Genomic DNA, 25,342 nt, shown 5'->3' with positions numbered 1-25,342 from the left:
CCTTCCAGTCTACTTCTGCTACAACTTTACCATATACTGCATCTTTAATCTGTCACACCCAGAGGAGATATCGGTGTTTATTTTCTTTTTCCTCTCCATGTTTATAAATGAATTTCTGTCAATTGCAATGTGTTTACTTCCCCGTGACCCGCTGGTATTGTTTATCTTATCTTTCCTGCTCATGGGCGAGTATGTTTCTGGTAGAATATCACAACATCAACTCCCCGTCTCGTTAAATGACATGTGTAGCAGAATAAAATACTGTAGCACCTCAAATATTTCCCAATTCCAGTGTGTGTGAGTGGGTCAGAAAGAAAATGTATGATTTATAAACTGAACAAGATTTAAAGCACAGGTCAGAATGCACTTCTGCAGGGATCAATGCACAAACTTTTTTGTTGTGCTTCTGAATAGACTTTTAAATTCCTTAATTCCCATTTCATTTTCACATCTGAGTGCATATGTGTCTTTTAAAAATTGGATAAGCAGCAAAACAAATGAATTTATGGATCAGTTTCTTTTCCGAAAAACTGTCGTATCTGCTGCCGTTGTAGTTGTTGCAGCAGATGACCACTAACTAGTCCATTTTCCCTTGGTGTTTTCCATACTGGTTACATCACACTGTAAGCTCCATTGGTTCTGATGGTGGAATAGCTGGATTACCACAGTTTACAGCAGATATTTGTTCATATGGTCGCATCCCAGACCAGGCCTCTGGGAGACGAGAATTAGGTCAGACCGATCCAGTAAGTCCTCCTGTGGGACACGTAGAGTACAGAAGAGACAACGAGACAGGAAGCACATCTCCTTAACTGAAGCTCTTCCACACCCACTCAGCCTATAAATACCATTCAGAAGTTTCCTCTGTGGGCAAATGATCATTTCCACACTGTCTGATAACGTGGTGCTTGACGACAGAGATGTGATGGAGATAGAGATGCAGACATCTGCAGGGCAGATTCACATTGAAAGACTGGAGTAAGATAAAGTGCAAAGCTGAATTATAAATTAAAATGTATTAAAACCTCATTGATGCATTGTAGGACTGTCCAGAACGCCATCATTGTGTTACATAGTCGAAAAACGTGTCATACTGCAGTGGTTTTGACACTGAAGGCTCAGTTTATCCAGATGACAAACTCACATACCCCTAGTGGTATTTAACCACAGAGATGGTTTTAGTTTTATCTGCCAGGGTTTTAAGATGCCCATGTTTGAGATGTCTGCCACCAATAACTAAGTGAAGTAAATGGAATTTAGTTTGTGTTGCTCAAAGCATTGAAAACGTTTAAAACATTTAACAGCAACATCTGTTTAACTTGACACAAACCATCTGGAAAGGTGCTGAAAGGAACTGGCATTTAAAAAAATACTTGGCAGGTGACTGGACGAACCATCCAAACATCACCGTCTAATGTCCACCAATCAGATTACCAATAGGAGAGCGCTACAACCAGCAGAACAAGCTGATAAATCAAATGGTCTGGAGAAGAGTAAATATATCTGTTCCATTCTTTCAATGAAATTTACTCTCCAGTTCTGATATAATTGATTCTATAGAGGCTACGCTAACCGCCTGAGCAGCCGCCATTGTTGTTTTAAAAATAGCAGTCGCAATAACAGCTTGAAACCTGGCTAGATGGATTTGCTATATCACATGATCATGTTGCTAGTCTCACAATATCTGGCTGGAAATAATGTCCACTAATCCAGACAGAAACGTACAGCCAGTTTTTATCAAAGAAACGGTCCCTCTGAAAACATATTGAGATGGAAGCAGAAATCTCAGACGTATGCTCAAACCTGGGTAATTTAAACTATCTGCATGACTACATGCTGCTAGAGGTAAGTAAAAATGTTTTTGTGGAATTTGGGTGAACTGACTTTTAAGGAGGCAGCGGCAGAAGTTTTTACACTTCAGGCTTCATATCTGAGTTAACTGAATCTGTTCCTGGTGAGAATCACAGGGGACAGGAACAGATTCAGGTAGTTTATGAGGACAGTGTGGTGTGGATTAGCAGTGATCGGACACAGGACAGGGTGTGCGGTTACACAGGTTTAAACTCTCGACTCAATCATTTACAGACAAACCTACTGCCAAGACAGCTCAACAGCCTCTGATTGGATCTGTTCGGATCTCACCAGTGGAAGGTCACAACTTTATGGGATTTCAGTCCTCAGAGGTTGATGGCAGCGATCTTGCCAGTACGTGATCGGAGTATGGCAGGCAGGCATGATGACAAGTGACTTATGGACAGCCAGTCCCATCCCCCACCCCTTTTTTTTTTTTACCCGGGTTATATTTTTTGTTTTTATTTTTCCTTCTCAAAGAGGATACAAATTAGGCCAAATCTTCTTTATCCAAATTAAATTTTTCCTTTGTCTTATTGTGGACACTGAATATATTTCAGAATGACGAAACTGCTCCCTGACTATATTTTTAAATCGGTTTTACGGTGTTTGTTGTTTACTAGCAGCCAGTCAGTGTTGCTTGTAAGCTAATCCAATTCAAATCCTGGCACAGGTTTAAAGCCACGTTTAACATCATCCTGTACTCTTATTCAGTTTGATAGCTTATCAGACTGTTCTCTGGACAGGTGATTCATTTTACTGTCATCAATATTAAGTGTACACGATAAAAAAAAACAAAAATGTCCCAACAATATATATGAAACCTAACAACAGAAACAAAACTGGTGAAAAAGACAAAACTGCACATTATATTTCTTTACCACCTAACTTCATTGTGTCATTGGTGCTGCTTCCTTTGCATGGAAAACGTATATTATAGCCTGAAGATATAATAGTCGGCAACCTTCCCGAAATCCATTCATATCAACGTGTTTATCTCGATTGGGTAGAGTTGAGGTTATGAAGATCTTTGTACACTCTTCTTGAATAGATTGTCCTCAGTAACATGAGAATGAAGGATAAAAAATGGATTGTACATGGATTCATTGGATTCTTATATCTGCCATTTAATATGAGAGAAATCCATTCATGTAGATGGTCGTGTGATTGTATATATTTGGTAATAGTTAAAGACATCCACATGAGTAGTATTTGAGAAGCAGAGCATGTACTTAAGTATCAAAAGCACAAGGAAATTATACATATATTTACATATATGTATATATTGTATACTGTGGCTCGATTGATTACCTGCCTGGCCAATTATTGGATCTGATGTTGTTGTTTTTTTTAGCATTTTTCTGATAATTAGAATCAATGTTTATTTGTATCTGATTGTCAGTAAAATAAATTAGTGTAGAAAATGGGCCTCTTTGGCTCTGATGCTGCATGCAATCCGCAAAGTAACGTTGTCAAATAAATATAGTGGCGTAAAAGTGAGTGAGTTTGAGTGTAAAGTAGCAGAAAATAGAATATCGGTTGACTGATGTGGTAAAATAAATGTGATGATTATAAATTCAGAACAGCAAACAGCTGATGTTTGTTGGTCTTTTTTTAATGCTAATGTTTTTTGCTGTAGTTGTTGCAAATGGACTGTGCGTAGAGGGATTAAGTGGTTGACTATAATTAACCTCTACGATACTCAAACACACTCGTCTAATAGAGAACACTGTCAGTGGGCCTGAGTTCTGATTTCTGAAACTCAAACTGTTCGATGAGTAGAGGTCAGATGAACTGTCGCTGGCTATGACTCAGTCAGTGTTTCCCACCTGCTCGCTGCTGTTTTCAAGTTAATATACAACACAGTTTTCCATGACAATCTTATCTCAGTGTTTATGATTAATTGTCTTGAAGTTGTATTTATTAATGATCCCAATCGGCTCACAAGCATGCCACGCTATCATAAGAAACATCATATGAAGAAGATTGTGGAATGAAATGTAAAGTGATGTAAACCACTCCTGGATTTAAAGTATAGAGAAGTGAAATACTTTTATTGCAAAATGTAACAATATAACAAATCTGAATCTCGAATCCTGTAACATGAGTAAGCAATCATGCTGGGGACCACTGCAGGATCTGATTTTTCAAGTTGATTTTCCCAGCAAGAAGAGGAACTGATTATAGCCAGAACACTCAAAAATCTGAAAAAGAATAAAAAAAGAAAACAACACAATAGCTTTATTCTTTGGATTCATATTTACACTGTTAGGTCATGTTCACTCACTGCACAGCTGAATTTGCAGTTAAAGAGAGTCGATGTTGACAGGGAAGCTGTTAAAACACATGTGATGAAAAAGAGTTTAAAAGAGCAGAGACTGGCAAACAGCTCCTCAGAGACAATCTCATGACTTTGGAGGTAAAATGTTGAACCTGTGGAGCTCAGCAGGTGTCCGACCTCCGTTTTCATGCATCTTGTCACCGCCAAGACAGAAAGAAATACAGCCTTATTCAGGTTCCATGGGAGCCTCATGGTTTGGTATTTAACTTGAATGGGGATTGTCCTGTTTGAAATAGGTGGCTTAATTCGGTGTGCGCTGTATTGGGTAGCTTGCTGGTGAGAACATAACATTTAGTGTCTCCTCCTGTTCTTCTCTTTTGTGCCTTTTCAGCTGAGGAACAAGTTCATGAAGAAGTTGCCGAGAGACGCCGAGGCCTCCAACGTGCTGGTGGGGGAGGTGGACTTCCTGGACACGCCGTTTGTGGCGTTTGTTCGTCTGCAGCAAGCTGTGATGCTGGGAGCCTTAACAGAGGTTCCTGTTCCCACAAGGTGGCTGAGACTCATGACGAGCTCCTATTTATGAATTCCTCGAGTGCAAAAGTTCAGTGAAGGAAGATGCACCAGTCCAGAATTTTATTGGAGACAGTAATTGTCTCAGTGCAAGTCAGGCTGCCTTACACATATAATTTAAGGTTTTAACACTGACAGAACACTTATACCATATTAAAAAACACACAGGGAAAACATCATTTGGCTTATATTATAAGGAAATCCAGTATAACAGTGTAACTTAATGACACAAACGTCTGTAAAGTGTCCAGCTACTGTCAATTCTCTGACTGTGTTGTTGTAACCAAAGAGCCATAAAGCAGCTTTATATCCTGTGGTTGGCAGAGACTACCTCAGTTCTGATGAACTAGGAAATGTTGTAGATAACTATGCCCTAAATGACTAAAGTGCCTCCATTATGGCAATACTCATTTTTAACACCCTTTTAAAAAGTTTTATTATCATAAAAAATCACTTGGAAAGTACCTGTGAGGCATTTGAATACGGTTTTGAATATGAATAACATTAGGATGCCATTTTCCAATAGCGGAGGCAAAAAATATATTCTTTTCCTGGTTCAAAAGGGGACTAAATAACAAAAACAAAATAATCAACAACAACAACAACAAAAAAAATCAGCTTCAGCTATCAGCCAAGTTGTGAAATTCTGTGACATAAAAGTACAAGGAAACAATCTCATTAATCCAAATGATTTTGTTCCATTTGCAGATTTTTATTCATCTTGCTTGGACCCAAAGGCAAAGCCAAGTCGTACCATGAGATTGGCAGAGCGATCGCCACGCTGATGTCAGATGAGGTCAGACTGCCATTAACCCACATCGTCTGTGTTGTATTTTAATCCTGATAGTGACAAATTGAAATGAAATCTTTCATGTAATTCAATATGTCATTTTCACTCACAATATTTATTTTTCAAAAAAGAACACCTAACAACATGATGCAACCCAGCATAACATCCATTATTGTTTGCTTTTTAAAATTTTTTTGGTAATTATTCAGGCTGAATGTTATGGTGCTGTCATATTCAATTTGATTTGTTGTCAGCTGTAATGCTTAAAACCATTCTACAATTCTGTGTTCAGGTCTTTCATGACATTGCGTACAAGGCCAAGGACAGACAAGACCTGCTGGCCGGTATCGACGAGTTCCTGGATGAGGTGATCGTGCTTCCTCCTGGAGAGTGGGACCCAGCCATCAGGATAGAGCCTCCGAAATCCCTCCCCTCCTCTGACAAAAGGTTAAAAAAGTCCACGAGACAAAGTTCTCACTGTCGATAGTCCTCTTATAACTAGGATAGCTAATCATTTTTAAAACCGACTCAGAGGATTATAAAAAAAGTAACAGTAGCCCAAGGGTGTTACCCCTTGAGAGATTTCCTTGTTGTGATCTTATCTGAAACCACAAGTGATTCTACAAGGACCTCAGGCTTTAGATTAGTCTGCTGATCATTTATTAAACCCATTTCTACACACACACACACACACACACACACACACACACACACACACACACTTGAGCTGGAGCTGACACAAATATTATAACAAGAGTCGTATTATACCCAGCAGTAGGAAGTGACTTATAAAACTGTAATAAAAGACGACCAGTCCTCTCAACAATGGACACACACACATACTCGGTTCAAGAGTTCATTTAAAAACAACTTGATTGTAAAAGAAAATTCTGAAAGCTGAGAATATGATGACTACGTCACTGGCCTGCATTAAACATTTAAGAAGGAACAGATCAGCGACCGTTCTGAATGCTGTGTGTGCAGTAGATACATTATGTTAAAGAAGAGCAGCAGTTGCAGAATCACTGAGGTGTGTCCAGGTGTCCAGCACACTGTTCAATTATGAAAGAGCAGCAGTGGGTTTATTTAAAGCTGCAGTTTTCTCAGTAAAGCAGGAATGTTCTTGATCAGTCAGGCTATTTAATCGCATATCAACATCATCTGATGGACGGCACAAGAAAAGAGGCTACAGCATGCTGACACTTGAAGCTTTATTTTCAGGGACTGCTAGCTGTGTCAACATCAGTAGACATTTGAGACATTTAAATATATGACCTGCATCAGATTTTCATGTGATGAACTGTAAACCAAGTGTAAATAGCCTACAGACTGAAAAACACTGTGTGTTTTAGGAAAAACATGTATGCGGGAGGAGACTCTCAGATGAACGGAGATATGCCCCACGATGGAGGTCACGGAGGAGGGGGACACGCTGTAGGGGACGAGCTGAAGAAGACTGGAAGGTATGGAGTCATGACGATTCAAACTTCAATTCTTTATTATCACGGTGTAAAAAAACATAACAGTGAAGCACCTCCCAGTGCAGAATGTAAGACAAAAGCAGTTATAAGATAGAATAGAATGAAATAGTTACCTAAAGAATAAAATAATTATTAAGGGATGGGAAATACCTTACATATATCAAAATGTAAAAAAAATAAAATAAATAAATTGATTAACAGGATGTTGTGTTTAAACATTTCTCTCACAGTGCTTCTGGTGGTTCACTGGATATGTTTTTCTAACTAAAATATATCATATATTGTAGTTTTCTGGGGCTGCATACAAATACTGTAAATATATATTCATGTTGTTGGTTTTGTTTTGCTTCGTGGGAAAAACAACACACCTTTTGTGTCTCTGTTTTCAGGCTTTGTGGGGGTCTCCTACTTGACATAAAAAGAAAAGCGCCTTTCTTTGTCAGTGACTTCACCGATGCATTTCACATTCAGGCCTTGTCGGCCATTTTGTTTATTTACTTGGGAACTGTGACAAACGCCATCACCTTCGGTGGTCTGCTGGGGGATGCTACAGACAACATGCAGGTCAGAAAGAGACTTGAACCCTTAAAATGGTCTGCATTTATATAGCAGACCGTTTTGTGTTTGATTCATGTTCTGATTTATTCCCTCACTGCTCACCTCCATGTGTGCAGGGTGTGTTGGAGAGTTTTCTAGGCACAGCGATCTCCGGTGGGGTTTTCTGTATGCTGGCTGGCCAGCCTCTCACCATCCTCAGCAGCACCGGTCCTGTTCTCGTGTTTGAACGGTTGCTCTTCAACTTCAGCAGGTATGTTCTTCATTTCCTCAGTTTTCCAGAGGCCCAGCTACTAATCACATATGATTTTGGGCTTGAAAAGTACTTCTTCATATGCTACACTTTTGTTGATGAGACTTAAAAAGCGCCAGCCCTGCTCATTATAAATCTACCAAAAATCTCTACCATATGAGCTGACCGTCATTACACAGAATTCATTCTGATGGCAGTCTTTTTTCTAAAATAAAATAAAATAAATAAAATTGCAGCTTTATTCTCCATAATGTATAATAATAATAATAATAATAATAATAATAATAATAATCTCAAAACTTTTTCTTTATTTCCTCCCAGTTGCCCTAAAGTTCTGTCATATAAAACTTAAAATACATGAGACTATTCTTGAGTATTTGTTGTGATTTGCTGTTTTTCCATACAGAGATAATGCCTTTGACTACCTGGAGTTCCGGCTTTGGATCGGCCTGTGGTCGGCTTTCTTCTGCCTGGTGCTTGTGGCCACTGACGCCAGCTTCTTGGTTCAGTACTTCACCCGTTTCACTGAGGAGGGCTTCTCCTGTCTCATCAGCTTCATCTTCATCTATGATGCCTTCAAGAAGATGATCAAATTAGCTCACCACTACCCCATCAACGCTGAGTTCAGGATGGAGTACGTCACACAGTATGACTGCCTCTGTATGGCCCCTGCTGTTCTAGGTGAGATGTTCTTTAACTCTGAGTAGTTAAGCTGACGTTGGTGTTTTCCCTATGGATGGTGATAAGACACAGCGCTATTGATAAAACCATTGGCTGTTGACGTCCTGTTCATGAGACGGTCACATTCAAGTAGTTTTATTTGTTCAATGTTTAGGCAGTGGTGGGAGGAGTACTAGGTATTACTATTTGTTTATTACTTAGTAAGTATAAGTACAATTACTAACCCTGATTAAAGTACTCAAAGTACATGTCAGTTTCCATTTTGTTTTTAAAAATGTGTAATTAATTGGATTTATAAAAGTAACATTAATTGCAAACATATTATGTTTGGTTAGTTGCTTTTTAAAGGGGCACTATGTAGTTTTAGAGAAGAAATTCAAACTCAGAATTTGAATATTTACAATACTAATGAGGTAATAATACAAACTCAGAAATATTTATTTTTTCACAACTGAGTAAATAAGCTGTGGAAAATACGGTCCACAAACACTGTTTGACGCAAGAAAGGTGGCAGGGTCCGCCAAATATAAACAAAGTAAAACACTATGAAATTGTGTTTACCTAGGGTCAATTTGTTTATTCAGTTTTTTCAGTCATGGAAATGAAGAGTGAGTTTGTTTATTTGTTTTGTTTAGGCATAAAAAATCTGTTTTAGTATGTTTAAAGGTGGTGCCCCCCCACCCGACACTCATCCCTGCATTTAGTGGAGACTAGATGTAACAAAGGTATAAATGGCAATTGTAGTGAACTAAAAAGTAGATTACAGGGTCAAAAATATAGTTGAGTAAAGAGTACAAGAGCATGAAAAGTATTTGTTCCTTTTTCCATTGTTGTGCTTTACTTGTAACTCATTACTACTCTCCCCTGCGTGTTGGTTAAGTAAACATCACTTGAGATTGAGCATTAAAGTCAAGAGTGAAACATCATTTTTATTTTGTCTAATTTAACACAATATTGAAACCTGGTGTTAATGTGGGCACAATACAAGAAGGGAGCGTTTTGTAAACCAACAGGCTTACAGAGTCACACTGAGTTTAATTGGATGAGAGGAGGGGTTAATAGGTTCGTATTGATGTCATTGTTTACATGAAAATGTTGCAAGATTTCCCCGTTTTTCATGCAACATGTATTTAGGAGGATGGCATGGTAATTCACTTTAACTTACCGGTAGGTTGTTGTCAGGAATAATTCAAGCTTTATGCTGTTTAAGTCATAATTTGGCATTAAGATATTTCCGTGTGATGTTGCAACAAGCATAAAAGCATTTTCTTTTGTTGTGACTTAAAAAAGTGAACAAGTGCTGTTGATGAGACTTTAATACAACACAGCGTGCCTCTTTATTTTCTTTTCGGATGGAGGATGAGAGATGAAGAGGGGGCAGCGCTGAATTACTGGTAATCCCCTGCTGCTTTCAAAAATATCTCTCTGACACACACACTCACACACACAGACATAAGCTATTCCTCATGCTGCTCCACATAGAGTACAGTGCATACCACAGAAGAGGAAATAACAGATGCTTACTTTTGTCGAGTGAGCAGCTGACGCACCATCCAAACAGGGTGGTGTTACATCGACTATAAATCGAGGAAACTCCTAGCTGCCACTAAAGCCGAGCCTAGCTGCCCTTTTGTTGCTCAACACTTTGGCCCTGAGTGAAATATCTCTAAAATTGAGGACAGCAGGGGGGCAAGAGATGCAACAAAGGTCATCAGTCAGACTTGAACAGGGATATTTTAGTTCACAGGGGGGTCACAGGGGCGTCCCTCGAGTCAAATCTCTTGACAATTGGATTGTCATGACATTTGCTACGGTCATTGGTTGTGCTGAGATTAGCCAACATGCTAAACGTAAGCATGCAACCATGGTAACTGTTGGGATAGCAACATGCTTGGATATATGCTAAGAGCACATGCTATATTTAACATTAGCATTTAACTTTAATTTAAGTGCAACCAGGCCTGAGCTTGACAACAATACAGCACAACTTAGATTAAAGGGTAACTCCACCAATTTTACACCTTTTACTGTAAGTGTGTTTACAGGTCTTGGGAGTACTACTGCAGATAAGAAAAACATAGTATAAAGTCTTTTGTCGCTTGCAATCTGATAAATTGGCTAAATTGCATTCTGAGTAATGTTGATGATGGAAGAAGAGTGTGTGGAATAAAGAAGGCGATATCTCTGGTTCTGCCTATATTGCTTTTGATAATTTGTTTGTAAACCATCCATAATGAGTCCAACAGGGCTACAGAGTGCAATGTTATAAGTGGACTACTTTTATAAACCTGGTGCCTACATTACCCACAACGCAACTTAGCTACTGAGTGACATGATTGGAGGCAATTTATGAGATTACATGCAGCTTCCTGCTTCTTACATATGCAGTACTACTCCCCAAGACCTGTAAACAGTTACCCTTTAATGACTGTTAAGCCCAGTGTGTCAACATGGAGCTGAGTCATAAAATGGTCTCTGTACAAAGAATAAACTTTTTAATATTTTCTACCTACTCAGTTTTGTTATTCTTGTGTAAACAGAGCATCATCAAAGTCATATCTCTACTACTTTTAAACATAGTCTTGTGGCTTTGGAAACTTGTTCGTTGTTATGCGTGACATTAACAACTCACTAAGATGGGCTGACTGAGGATGAATCATGCAATGTGCATTTTTTAAACTTGTGCTGAGAGGAAGTTTTGTTGTGTTTTTGCAGAGAACAGCACAGACATCATCGGTGATCCTTTGGAAGGTACTTCAGTCTGGTACTGGAACAACACTGATCTGGTAAACATTATTTCAATCATCTTTGACTGTGTTCACTTTTCTATATGTATTTGCCTTGAAGACAACTTGTTCTTATTGATACAATCCTGAACTCTGATATACTGTACTGTATATATTCCACTGATTTACTTTGAGCAGTGTTGAAGCTGCAGGACTTCGTACAATCTTGACAAAACAAACTGCATTCCAACCGCAAGTAGGGAGATACCAGAGAAAATTGAAACAGACAGTTTTGTTGTGTTTGTCAGTTCAATTATGTAAGAAGGAACATGGAACAATCTGATAAGCACGTTGTTTCCAAATTGAGGTTACTGTGACACTGTAAGTCGGCTTTCTTTATCTCTCTTTACTTCAAAACACTGAAAGCCTGAGGTAGTTATTAGTCGTTACGTCACTTCACCTGAAAGCCCTCCATTGTATCTGTCACATCTCTACCGTGACCTTCACGCATGACTAACTGTTTCTTTATAATCGCGTTTCCTCTCTGCAGCCAATGAACGCCACATGGTCGTCGCTCACAAAGACGGAGTGCTTAAAGTACAAAGGCGAGCTGGTGGGGAAGGCCTGCGAGTTTGTCCCAGACATCACCCTCATGTCCTTCATCCTGTTCTTTGGCACTTACACCTGCTCCATGTGTCTAAAGAAGTTCAAGACCAGCCAGTTCTTCCCCACCACCGTGAGTCAGACACACTAACGTAATTTAATCCAACAGGTCATCCGCCAAAGAAATGACTCGAGTGTCCAAATGTTTGAACAGCAGGTTACAGTGAAGTGTTTGTGTTGACTTTCACCCAGGTGAGGAAACTCATCAGTGACTTTGCCATCATCCTGGCCATCCTCATCTTCTGTGGGGTTGATATGCTCGTAGGAGTCGATACTCCCAAACTCATCGTGCCAACTGAATTCAAGGTGAGTCCCTCCCTGCTCTGTAAGCGTTCATGCAGAAAGCTCAGTTCAGGTGCACTTTGTATAAGTGTATTGCCTCATAAAATGTAGACTGACATGTAAGGCAAACATATGATTATCTTGTAGAGTATGATGCATTGCTGTAGCTCAAACTAGCCAGCAGTATATACAGTAGTTAAAATGAGCTCAACCTTAAACATCTACAGCAGAAAAATGCAACATACACATAACGCAGCAGTGATATTAATCCAATATTAATCAGATATGATAATAAAACACTGACGGGAACCATTTGACTTCAATATGCATTCATTTGCTCTTCATACTTTACCTGTAGGTATATATATTCGTCAAAGGCAACCAACATATGTTTGAAGTCCTTAAAAGTAACAGTTTCTGTCTGTGCATTAAGCCTGACCTGTTGAAGCTTCTGTCTTCCTCCCTGATAGCCAACAAGTCCTAACCGGGGCTGGTTTGTGCCCCCCTTCGGAGGAAACCCCTGGTGGGTTTACCTGGCGTCAGCTCTTCCTGCCCTGCTGGTCACCATACTGGTCTTCATGGACCAGCAGATTACTGCTGTGATCGTCAACAGGAAGGAGCACATGCTGAAGGTAAATAAGAAACCTTCATCGCAAAATGTGTGTTTTCTAGGCCAGGTGGTTAATTGTGACCCAGGAGGTGAAAGTCTGTATGTGAGTGAGGCAGTGGAGGGTTGGGAGTCATTTCTGTTGTGTTCTGGTACTTTAGATGGCAGGTTTGCGTCTCAGAACATGGATAAGATGGAGTGAAAATGCTTGAATCTGTATTTTACACAAAAACGGTGTCTTTCTAAATGAAACAATTAAAAAAAAAAAAAATACAATGTTTTCATTGCAGTAAAAGAGTCAGGCTTTCACCTTCTCTCTGTTTGTCTTACCTGATTTATGAGAAGCAGGGATTTTTATGCGTTTCCCACAACAAACTGCAGTGTGTACAGGACACTTTCTACCTTCACACTATAGTTAAATATTGTTGTCATTCTTCTCATGGGAGTGAGAGATATTTCACGGCAGTGACTGGACACAGTTCAGTTCAAAAAGCAAATACCTGAGATATTCAGAGTCACTGCTGAAGCCGAGCAAAGATTTTCGATATCAGTCGAGTGACTTTTTCCTTTAAAGACTACTGGTGAATCATGTCAGAGAACTTTGCATAAATAGTATGTCTGCAACTAACAATTATTTAGTTTTTACTGGCGATTAAGCTGTTGATTATTGTCCCGATTAATCAATACATTGTTTTGTCTACATAAAGTCAGAAAATGGTCAAACATGTTGATCCCTGTTCAGTCGATCAGCCCAAGATGACATCTGCTAATGTCTTGTTTTGTTCACAACCCAAAGATTTTTGATTTACTGAGAAATGAGAACAGAAATTATTCACAATCAGAGAATTTTGCCTTTAAAAACAAACAATAAATGATTAGCAAATTATCAAAATACTTGTCGATTAATTTAATATTTGACAACTAGTCAAATAAGTAGCTGTTTCCTGGGTTTTAGGTCCGCAGCCATGCATACTGTCTATGTGTAGACGTGCACATACTTGGCCTTTGACCTTGTGTTTGTTGTCTATACCAGAAAGGGGCAGGTTACCATCTGGATCTCTTCTGGGTGGCTGTTCTCCTGGTGGTTTGCTCCTTCATGGGCCTGCCGTGGTACGTGGCTGCCACCGTTATCTCTATCGCTCACATCGACAGTCTGAAGATGGAAACTGAAACATCGGCTCCTGGAGAGCAGCCGAAGTTCCTGGGTGTGAGGTGAGACTGTTACAATATGTTTGTACACCATAAACTGAGCATTTCATTAATAGATCATGTTTATTTTTATCTTCTGCATCTGGATCCACATCAGATTGACAAACAATCACCCAGATGGCAGCTATGATGTTTTAGAGAATACCAAAATCCTGTGCTCTAAGTCATGAAAACCAATTCATAGTAAATGAATTGTACCCCTTTGCTGTAGCACCATCTATAGGTGAGATGCCAACAAATGATACAGAATCCCTCTGAGAAGTTGTGCACCTGTCGTCAAAATTTGGATGAAGCTACGATTTAATGTGGCGGCCACTGCTACTAGAAAGTAGCATGTAGCATAGCAAAAAACAAATGGCTCCAGATACTTTAACATACTGTATTAAATTGAGATTGAAATACATTTAAAGAAAGGTTGCTGAAAAATATTATGTGATAAGATGTAAATGGTGGGCTGTTAATTTAGGCATGAAAAGAGGACATTGTCTTTTTACATCAACACAGTTCAGAAGTTATGAGCCAGTATGTGAAAATTAGTCTGCACATCAGTCCATCAGTGACTCCATGTACTCAAGTTAAGTTGGATAATTGTATTAATTAGTTATATTAATGAGCTCAACTCACTGCAACTTAGGAAAACACAGGCAAGTTAAGAAAACAGCTTCACCAACTTGACAACATACAAACACACGCTTTTAGAAGAAAACAAAACCCTTTTCCTGTATTTGGTTGTTTTGTTCTTAAGTTGCAGAGCATTGAGCTCTTGAGGCCACCCTAATTAGGAGATGGTAAAGACACTTTGGGATGTCTTTCCTGTTTTTAGAGGTTGTTTTGGGGGAGTTGTTTTCATGTCTGCGTGGTGACGTCCTCCAGAGGCTCCTGATGTGTCAGCTGCAAGCTGAACTAACAAACTCTTGTAATGCAAGACCCTAAAACATTCACGCCAACTTTGAACTTCCTACAACTGTTGGGATTGGCTTTGCTTTGGCAAAACTGAGTGAGATCTGGGAAATCATTGACATCCCCAAGTGATCAGCCGGTTTTTCTGGACTTTTATTATTGTAGTTAAAGGAGGCAAACAATGTTTAAATAATGGCATTATACCAAACATGCATTTAAATTTTGTTCTTGTTTTCTGCCCTCTCTTTGTTTTGTAGAGAGCAGAGGCTCACTGGCGTCATCGTGTTCATCCTGACAGGACTGTCTGTATTCATGTCTCCTATTTTAAAGGTAATCAGAGATTGTCCTCTGATATGTCTGTGTTTGTTAGTCACGTGGTCATCTTGAAAAGATTATACTTGAGAGACTGAGAATGAATTTACAGATTAACTCAAAGACGGACTGCTTTACAGGTTGAGATAATATCATGCTAACTGCCGCATGTTGTTTAAACAGTTTGATCTATGAAAGGCACTTCTCAGAATCAAAGCTACAAAATTCAAGAACTTAAAATAAGATTTACGATGAGGGACAAAGACGCTAAGCATGAAGATTTGAAATGAAATGAACATAACAAAATAAGAAAATTAGTCTCGTCTTACTAGATTCACTGTTTGGATTCTCATTGATTAACAAAAAAGGGATAAATAATTAAATCCTGTATCAGTCGGTCCTTAAACCTCTAGACTGACCTCTTCAGCTGTCTGCAGTCCATGTGTGACGATGTCAGAGGTCAGTGGAGCACAAAATCATAGTATAGATTAACTCGAAGACTTATTAACCTTCAGGACCAGCTACTGAGGGACCTGTTTCATTCTTCAATATTATTTTTAAAAGAACTGAGTGGTGCCATTGAGGTGAAAATTAAAAAGAAATGGTTCAGAATAGTCCTCGACAAAACTATAAAGATGCTAACATCATTGGTATCACTTTAGTTGAAGGGGTGTGCATAAGACTGAAGTGACTGAAGTAACCCATTCATACTTCATTACAACAGTCATAAGTATTCATAAGGATTCCTTCATGTTCCTGACAGGTGTCATGTCAAAGCTATATCAGTGTTATGTCACACTCCTTCAAATGAGGTGCTACCACTTCATTTATCTTTTTATTAATCAATGTTTTCAATTAATCATATTATTGTAGTGTTTGCTTTCCAGGTTATTTATAAGTTTATATTAGAATGACAAATGTGCGTCATATATTTGTGTGTATATAAATAAATATCCTTGAAACAGCTTTTACTTTCAGGCTGAATGGCTGTTTGCTAAAAATGTGTAGCTTTCACTGAGCAATAGAAGCAGAATATTTGAGGAAAATGTGGAAAAATAATTAAAAGCAGCGTCTCTCAATTATTACCCCCTGAATTATTTTTGTTAATTAAATGCACATTAATATAATCTTTAACAGTCAACAATCTTTAACTTTAATTTTCATTTGTTTTCTCTGTTTTACCTAGTTTATTCCAATGCCTGTGCTGTACGGAGTCTTCTTATACATGGGAGTCGCCTCTCTCAATGGAGTGCAGGTAAATGTTATGAAGGTTTTATATGTTCTGTAGAAAATAAAATTATAAATGTAGAGTGTTGAGTAGGGGTGTCACGATCTCAATTCTGATTGAAAATTGATCAGAGTGAGTTTTCAATTTTGATCAAAAGCAGGATCGTCTATTCCCTGATTGTTTATAAATCTTTAAAAAATGGGTTTATCAAAGGGGAACATACTCATGCATGCAGTGCATCCCATCATTTGTGTTTGTAACGTATCTGTCTGCAGTTTATGGATCGCCTGAAGCTGCTTCTGATGCCAGCGAAGCATCAGCCGGACCTGGTTTACCTGCGACACGTTCCCCTCAGGAAGGTCCACCTCTTCACCTTCATCCAGATCCTTTGTTTGGCTCTGCTCTGGATCCTTAAATCCACCGTGGCTGCTATTGTATTCCCTGTCATGGTAAGAGACATTTGTATATTAAGATTAATAAGGCTTGCGATTTTAAAGGAACTTTCAGCTGCTTCTAGTGGACTACATCAGCAGAAGGAGTTTGCACAGTTGTTGTAGATTCAATTCAGTTATTCTGTTATGCATGTCTGTTAACAGAGGCCATGAAGGCTAATGCTGAAAGCTAAAAAAAAATTCAGTAAGTGGACCCTGTGTTAGGAAGCTTTAGTAAACCTGCTATTTCAAAGGTCAAACGTAAATATTCAGGAATAAAGGTTATATTTAAGATTTTAGATTTAGTGTGGTCAACAACCAAAAAATAAAGTAATAATAATAATTTCATAATGAGATGAGGAACAGAGAAGAACGTGAATCTTGGCATGACTGTAACTGTCAATCATTTTAAAGGCGGATTGTGGGAATGGAGTCAGTCCAGTCAGCATGACACTGAACCACTGTGTAAACAAAGAGGATTGTTTATGTGAGTGATAAACCAGTGATGATGGTCAGGGTGTTGCACTCAGCACTTTGTTATGTAATTTATATTAGTTGTAACTCTACTTTGTGTTGTAGTTTTTAGGCAGAAGGTGACTGTTAAACTCACAGAGGATGACTGACATTGTTTGGTGGGTTTAAAAGGTCATCTGTGTATGAATATTGTTTATCATTTATCGAATGCCATGTGTTAAGATGTGCCTCATTTATTACTTGTTATCTAAGCTGCCTAAATATATGTAATTTTAAAAACATTAGATTTTGCGGACATTTAAAATATCTAGTATATTTGTCTTTGTTGAGATTTTGCAAAATCTTTGCGTAATTTTAAACATCGTTGAGGGTTTAAAACTACCACCAGTTATTTAATGATATTGGCGTTTGCTGAAGATTTAAAATAATATATTTATAACCTGTCTTTACTGAAACATCAGCTCATGAAAAAAAAAATCTGTTGAATGTGACAATACACTGTAGCGTATTTAAACATGCCAGGCTGACTAACAGCAACTCAACAAATGACAGTCAGAAATTGCCTCCCACTCTAATCCTCTCGTTCTTCTGCTTTTAGATCCTCGCTCTGGTAGCTGTCAGAAAAGCGATGGACTACATGTTCTCCCAGCATGACCTCGGCTTCCTGGACGACGTCATCCCAGAGAAGGACAAGAAGAAGAAAGAGGACGAGAAGAAGAAAAAGAAAAAACGCGGCAGCATAGACAGCGACGTTGAAGACGTAAGAGTTTTGATCCTACAGTTGAATGCAACAAGCTTGTATCTGTCAGGAAACAGATACAAGTACATGCCTTGTATTTTCTCCAGTTTCTTATCATTTGTTTTACATGACAGCCCAATTACAAGTCTTTGGACCTCACCCACAACCTCCAGCCCTGCTCCCTGCTCCTAGTTCTTCTTTTGCAGCAGCATGTACCATTTGAGCAGTTGGTTACTGGCTGACCAATATCCAGGTCTAAAGATGTCAGAGATGATTCTTTCAGTTTCTTCTACATGTTCATGTGGCTGACATGGAATGCAATAATATTGTTGTATGTGTTATTATACTTTCATTCATAGCTTCAAGTGTCTTTAGGGTGATTATAAACAACTTGGTTCCAAACCGAGCTAATGATCAAGCTCAGAAGCTGGAAGCAGAGGTCTTCATGTGTCCACTCAGCCCCATTGTAACCGAGACTTGACCTGAGACGCAAGCTGGCCTGCGTCCCAATTGTATTTGGTCTAATGGGTTTGGAACAGTTCTGTTGTATTGTGGCAAAACTCCAGTCTGCCTTAATGCGTCTAATACTGGAGTGGGTCCAAACTGCCACTGTCTCAGCTCTGATGACATAGTGCATCTAAATCATTGCAGAAAACAACATCTTTTGCTGCACATTTAAAACCATGGTGGTGCTTTATGCTGCTGCCACTGTTGGTGTTATTTCTTTGTGTCCAATGCATTTTCAGATCTGGTATAATTATCTAGACATCGTGTTCGGGGAACTTTTTTTAATGGATCCATTTCAGAATCAGGTCCACAGACTAGTCAACTCTCGTGAGTGGTTTAGGTGATGATGATGATGTGACTCGACAACTCTTGAAACAAGCAAATGATTGTTAATTGAATCATATCTGGTACATGGACCACTTTCAATGGATAACAGGCTGGCTTGTTTTTGTGATCAGTGAACATAGAATGATGCATTTGTCCAGTTGAAGTGGTCAATATCCAGTGCATTTAGTCAAATGGAAATGATTCTTCTCAAGCGGACAGCGCCTGACGGATTATGCCCTTTTTGTTTTGTGTACATGGCAGAATGATTTATCAAACGTTTTTCAACTTGACTCCTCACCATAAATCTCTCAATGCGATGTCACACTTACTCTTCCACCTTTGTTTACCAGGAATGTATAAAATGGACCCAGATATTGAACTTGCATCGTCACAATCTGTAATAGTTCTGTATTTTTCAGTGGATGTTTCCTTAAAGGTGCAATATGTGCAATTTTAGTTCAAAACAATAATCCACAGAGTATGACGTTATGTCAAAGACCTTTATGGCTCCTGATCCAGGCAGAGTGAGCTAACAGAACCACTAGCTGCACAGTTAAATGAGCTTACTAGCTAACTGCAGCTACAGTTAGCAGCAGTTAGCGGCTATGTTTGGAGTTGTTTAGAGTATTTATTCAACTGGTTCTTACATGTTGCACCTTTTTAAAAGAAAGTGTTTGGGAATGAATGTACCCGGGGAAGGTCATGAAAGATTTAGTAATACATGCATGCGTGTGCTGATGCTAACTCACCGACACCCCCAGAGGTCCCGTCTCAGGATGTGCGTTTCCTCTCTCCAACAGTCTGACTATCCTTACAATGAGAATGTTCCCAGCATTAAAATCCCGATGGACATGATGGAGCAGGAGCCCTTCTTAGGTGATAAGGCCTCTGACAGTGAGTAGACCCAAACTACTGGCAGTGCCAAAGGAAAACTACTTCTTCCTCCTGCCTGACTTTCCTGCTCCGCTTGTGTCTTCAATGACTCCAATTCAGAGTGCTTGATGCTCTGTTGCCTGTTTATCCTTCTCTCACTGCATGATATTAACATTTTTTCCTTCTTTGCCTTACTCTTTCTTGTGTCTCAAAACATGCATAAGTTTAACTCTATCTTCTCCTTCTGTGCTTTGCTCTTGGATTATGATGCGTTCCAGTAACATTGATCTTATTTGTCTGTCCCCCTCTGAATTTATGCTTCCTTGGCCTAACCCTTTCTTTTCTTCACTTTACAATTTCAACTTACCTGTTTTAAAAAAGTTGTTGATTTCATGGATTTTCAAGGGTTTTTATTGAATGTCAACTGTTGAAGAAACTGATTGTGAAGCTGTATTATTGTTTTTTCAGCTTTATGCAAAAGATCTCGATACATAAAATGAAAGACTGTGTGCCTTTTGTTGCATACAGTTCTCATACACAACAAACATCACAAGCTAACTGCAGAGATTAAACCTTTTTGTTATGAAGCTTTTAACACTTCCTTATCATTTGCTTTTGTGCTAAACTTCACCATTGTAAAATGCTGACCATAATGGCTTGAATAGATATTGCACATAAGTGTGCAGGTTATCAATCCACCCAAATCAGCTAACGGCTAATTTCCCCCTCCTGGTTGAAAGGGTTTGTTGGTGAAATCAGTGGCAATCCTAAATACATGTAAAACTTTAAAGCTTGTATCAGAGAGGGCTGACCATAAAAGTATGGCTACATGCACATTAATGGCTGTTTTCTTTCTTTCAAAGGAGAGAAGTCCCCATCATTCCTTGAACGACACACATCGTGCTGAGCAGCTTCGCTACTACCAGGCCAACTGCTTATCCAGGTGAGACGTGTGTGTGCACGAGGGTCAGCCACAGACTCTCGCAAATCTTCTCACCTAACAGGCCAAATTAAAGGGTAAAGAGGGAACACAACTAAATATAACAGGCGCTGATTTTCTTTTTGAATTCATTCATGACTGAGGCATCAAAGGTTGCAAAAGGTCAGAAGGCGAGCTAACTAGCTCACATTAAATGCTAATCGGAACTTTAAAGGTCAGCGAGGCTAATTAAGTAATCTATAGCTAAATTATTTTTTTTTCAGTGGCTCACAGAGGTGACATGTTTCAGCTGTCTTGCTTCGCTCTGGACTTTAAAACTGTAATAAGTAATTTTTTTTGGCCACTCGGGGGCAGCGGAAACAAGTTGTAAACACAATATTGACACATCATAATCTTTTAAGTTTATTTGAGAAAAGAGTTGCTTATTTACACGTCCAGCAGTTACATCATCATTCTGTTGTAGTCATGTTTCTAGCTACCTTGAGTCCAATATATCACTCTTTGAGCTCTGGTTTGGGTCTCTACCACCAAAATATCTGTCTCTGTAGCTGCTAAATGCTACACTGTGTTCAGTTGCTAGTTGTTGCAGAGGTAATGAGATGCTGTACAGTGAGAGTGGAGCAAAACAGTCAAGTTGTAGCCAGACAACTAAACAATGAGCTGATACTCCATAACGTCAAGGGTAGCTAAGAATTTCACATTGTTAGTTGATACATTTCTAGGTTAAAAATCAGTAATAGCTAAACTTTTAACTTAATCAATATGATTCGTTTTGGGTCTGCAGAAGTTCTGCCTAAATTTCTGTGATGCATTTGCGTTTTGGACAGTTTATACATTTTTATTTCTACAGTATTTAAAGGGATTGTGAATGCATCCTACATACCTTCAGATAAGAATATAAACGGCTGAATTATCCAAATTATTTAATTATTTATTATGTAATTATTTATTGAGTCACTTAAAATTACAAATTTGTAATCTTTTAAAATGTGATTAAATGTTCCATAATGTTTCTTTGTCACCTGCAACATGTTTGTTATGTTTTGTTACTACAAACAACTCAAAATGATATTCACCTCTACTTGACTTTAACTTGATCTTGAGCGTCTTTTGAAACTCATCATCTGCTTCTGAAGAGTTCAGATTTATATCAGATTTAAATTCTCATGCAGACACACAGATCAGGGTTCGTTTAGAGTAGTAATAATGGTCTAAAACTAACCCAGTCTGGGTCTGTGGCACCGTGACTAAATCAAGGCGTTTGTTGCGTGATAAATACACACTGTGTTTCGCTGATATGAGCTTTAGAGGAGACAATCAGACTCAAAGAGGCAGAACAAGCCTTGTTTTTTGGGCAAATATTTAGAGCGATGATTATGATGCTGAAGAAGAGATTATGTTTCTTCATCATGCCCACAACCTCTCTTGATGACCAGGATCCACGGGTCATATGCACAGGGTCACGTTTTTGTTCCTGTATTACCCCATCTGCTCTAAGATTGTCAGAGTCGTGCAGACAGAGGAGGATTAGCGGTTGGGACAATGTGTGAAGAGCAGCTGTGATCACAGCACATCTGTGATGCCAACAAACAACTTGCATGATTGATTTTTTCTAATTGGTCTCAAGCTGGAGAGATCAGACTGACAGGTTATCATTTGTTCACATGGCTGGTGAATAACTATAAGCAAAGTCTACTGACGGAGGTGGAAGAAGTATTCAGATATTTTACTTTACTTACTTACTTATTTTACTTGAGTGAAGTCATTCAAATGTTACTTAGCATCAAATACCATCAAATAGCAGTTAAAAGTATCAAAAGTAGAGGTAGAAATGTCCCATTTTATAATAATGCTACTGTATTATATTATATTATATTATCCCATTTTTATTACTATAACAATATTATTAATGTTGTAGCTGGTTGAGGTGAAACTTTTTCTTATTAACTACCATACTTTATACATCAGCATTTGGTTTTACTTTAACCCCTTAACAATTTATCGTTTTAGACACTCAGTATAGGTTTTCTAGTGAAGACTTTAATCTGAAAAATAACTTAAGTTATCATATAAAGACGGTGGAGTAAATAATACAATAGTGGAGTAGAAGTGTAAAGTAAAACTGTACTTATACAGTGTATAAGTACAGTATAAGTATACAGTACAGTGTACCCAGTTGAAGAGGTAGTTTATATGGACTGCAGTTGTGTTGGTTTGTCAAGTAACTATTTAATTTCTTCCTTACTATTGATAAGTAGCTTTAATTGGCCCGATGCTGTAGACAAAACTGTTTTAGCCTCCTGTCCTGACTGGAAATGCAGATAAAAAGAAATCTCACATCACTTTAAAGACCTCTGGCCTTTCAGTGGTCTGTGCACATGTTCATTAGAGTCACTGACATCATATAGGGCATGAACTGCAGTGATGCTCTGGTAGTGATGACATTACGCTGCTCCCGCCCCGTTCCAAAACTAATCCTGTCCCCGCTAAGATTGAAGCCAAATTGCTTTGAGCTCAGATGACCTCAGGAACCATCAAACACGATCACTGGTTCTATTTCTGCGGCGAGAGACCAAAACACAATGCTGTTGTTATGCATACAGTAATGATTTATCTCAATAATGCGTCATAACCACGTCATTTTATACACGTCAGAGCAGAAAATGGAATTATGACAAACACAGCAAATTGCAACAACCTACAACCCCTTAGATTAAACTCAATCAGTGGGACCAAATGACTGAATACCAGCAGCACTGTCAAAAAAGATGTTTATGGATCTAAAACATACACCTTTTGATATTAAAGAACTACCTGTAAACAACACTTTATCAATCACACATGCAGAGGATTTAACCAACTGACTGACTTACTAACTAACTCAGGTATTTCACTCATCTCAAAACAAGATACATTGTGTAGATACAACATTTTTTGTAGCCTGCGGTTTTACCAGGAGTTACCAGACTATTTCTCAGCCGGGAGCAGTGACTTCCTTGAGTCTCCACTCACCAGCCAAGACGTGCAGGATTAAAAATGCAGGATTTAGGGGGATATATTGGAAGAATTGGAATTTATTATTGACTATCATGTTTTCATTAGTCAAAACATATTTGGTTAAATTACCTGAAACTAAGAATAGTATAGCTCATATAGTAGCCCAGAATGGACAAACCAAACACTGGCTCTAGAGAGGGTCTTTGGCATTTTTGTCTTTTAAGAGGCTGCTGTAGGGAAACTGTTTACAATCTGCAACCTCACCACTGAATCCCAATAAATCCTACACACTGAACCTTAAACATACATAAGAGATGAGAGTATCAATCTTCTAGAGTGAATAAATGTATTTCCCAAAAAGTCAAACTATTCCTTTAATTAAAGATTATACAACATTATATCCAAGCATACACTATGTCCTAACAATAGATGTACATGTGTGTTTCAGCCCTGAGATGAGTCCACTGAAGTCTGTGCCTCAGATTAGAATAGACATGGACCCAGACGATGATAATTCATTCTACTGGAGGAGCAGAGGATCTGAAACGTCTTTGTAGAGCACCGAACCACCACCAGGCAAATCCTGCAGCACCCGCAAGACAACTCTCTCTTTTCCCTTTCCTTTATTTCTTTATTCTTTTTTAACTCTTTTCCACAGTTTTTAGGACTTTGCTCTGAATAGGTGGTACTTAAAAAAACGGAGAGGGGAAAAAAAAAAATCACGCTAACACGACGATACATTTCTCATAATGAAGCTATTTTAAAACGATTTCTGTCCTCACTAGCTTGTCTTGGTATTTTTCTCACTGCTCCACAGTAAACAGAGTCTTTGTTTTTTTGGCACACACACTGTCAAATGTAACTCCTTACTACTCTTCTATGCAACTCATCCCACATATCGCTGATCTACAGTAAACGCTGTGGCTCTGTCTGACCACGCATGGAACGCCCTCCCTGCTCTATATATATATCTATATATATATATATATATATATATATATATAATCATCTGTCTGAACTTTTTTTATATAAATTGAATTATTCTAATAACATTTTCCTGTAGCAGGAAAATTATGTTTTTATAGCTCTACCTCTTGTTCTAGATCAATGGCTTATTATGAACAAATGCAACATGTTGATTTTTGACGCAGCATGGGGTTTTGATATTTTCTCTCTGTCCTCTTGTAGAGTTGAAATGATTCAAGAGATTCACTGTATTATAGCGTGTGAAGGAAATGTGTGCAAATAGATCTTTTAAGTTAATTAACCGTTAATTAATGCATATTTGTATGTGCAGATGAGGTAAATATTTTTATCATCACTTTTTGATGCAGTTTTGATTGCTTCACCTTTCTAATTTTCTGAATCTTTCTCTCACGTGTTCACTTCAAAGCTTTTGTTACTTGTTTAAATTAAATCATACATTTCTTTATGTTTTTTTTCCTTTTCTTTTTTTAAAAAAAACATTATGTTGTGTGTATGTTGGTAACCTTTTCTTGTGTCCTTCATTTTTGTTTCTTTGTGGGTAGAGAACAGTTCAGCGAAACATAATCATCTGATTTTCCTCAGCCAAACTTTAACTCTAACTCAGAGTGCATATCATATAGTTGCTTGTTCTGCACAAACTACTTTACCTAAGTGGCTTATAAGAGATCGATCCTGACT

General features: G+C 38.4%; 1 protein-coding gene across 1 annotated transcript in view; it reads left to right on the top strand.

The window, feature by feature from the left end:
- slc4a4a (solute carrier family 4 member 4a) overlaps positions 1–24,213 on the top strand; it is a 56,012-nt gene extending 31,799 nt beyond the window's left edge. Inside the window, exons 9-27 of the mRNA XM_084358970.1 lie at positions 4,524–4,681; positions 5,411–5,498; positions 5,785–5,939; positions 6,845–6,955; positions 7,363–7,537; positions 7,648–7,781; positions 8,188–8,462; positions 11,178–11,248; positions 11,739–11,924; positions 12,044–12,157; positions 12,604–12,765; positions 13,774–13,952; positions 15,107–15,179; positions 16,348–16,416; positions 16,665–16,838; positions 17,893–18,054; positions 19,668–19,761; positions 20,604–20,683; positions 24,126–24,213. Of these exons, the coding sequence (XP_084215096.1) occupies positions 4,524–4,681; positions 5,411–5,498; positions 5,785–5,939; positions 6,845–6,955; positions 7,363–7,537; positions 7,648–7,781; positions 8,188–8,462; positions 11,178–11,248; positions 11,739–11,924; positions 12,044–12,157; positions 12,604–12,765; positions 13,774–13,952; positions 15,107–15,179; positions 16,348–16,416; positions 16,665–16,838; positions 17,893–18,054; positions 19,668–19,761; positions 20,604–20,647 (2,424 nt within the window). The 3' untranslated portion in view covers positions 20,648–20,683; positions 24,126–24,213. The remainder of the gene's footprint in view (positions 1–4,523; positions 4,682–5,410; positions 5,499–5,784; positions 5,940–6,844; positions 6,956–7,362; positions 7,538–7,647; positions 7,782–8,187; positions 8,463–11,177; positions 11,249–11,738; positions 11,925–12,043; positions 12,158–12,603; positions 12,766–13,773; positions 13,953–15,106; positions 15,180–16,347; positions 16,417–16,664; positions 16,839–17,892; positions 18,055–19,667; positions 19,762–20,603; positions 20,684–24,125) is intronic.
- Positions 24,214–25,342: the final 1,129 nt, after the last annotated feature.

Source organism: Pagrus pagrus (assembly GCF_965226575.1).
Source record: "Pagrus pagrus genome assembly, chromosome: 8".
NCBI classification, from domain to species: Eukaryota; Metazoa; Chordata; class Actinopteri; order Spariformes; family Sparidae; genus Pagrus; species Pagrus pagrus.
This window is presented reverse-complemented; position numbering and strand designations above follow the sequence as displayed.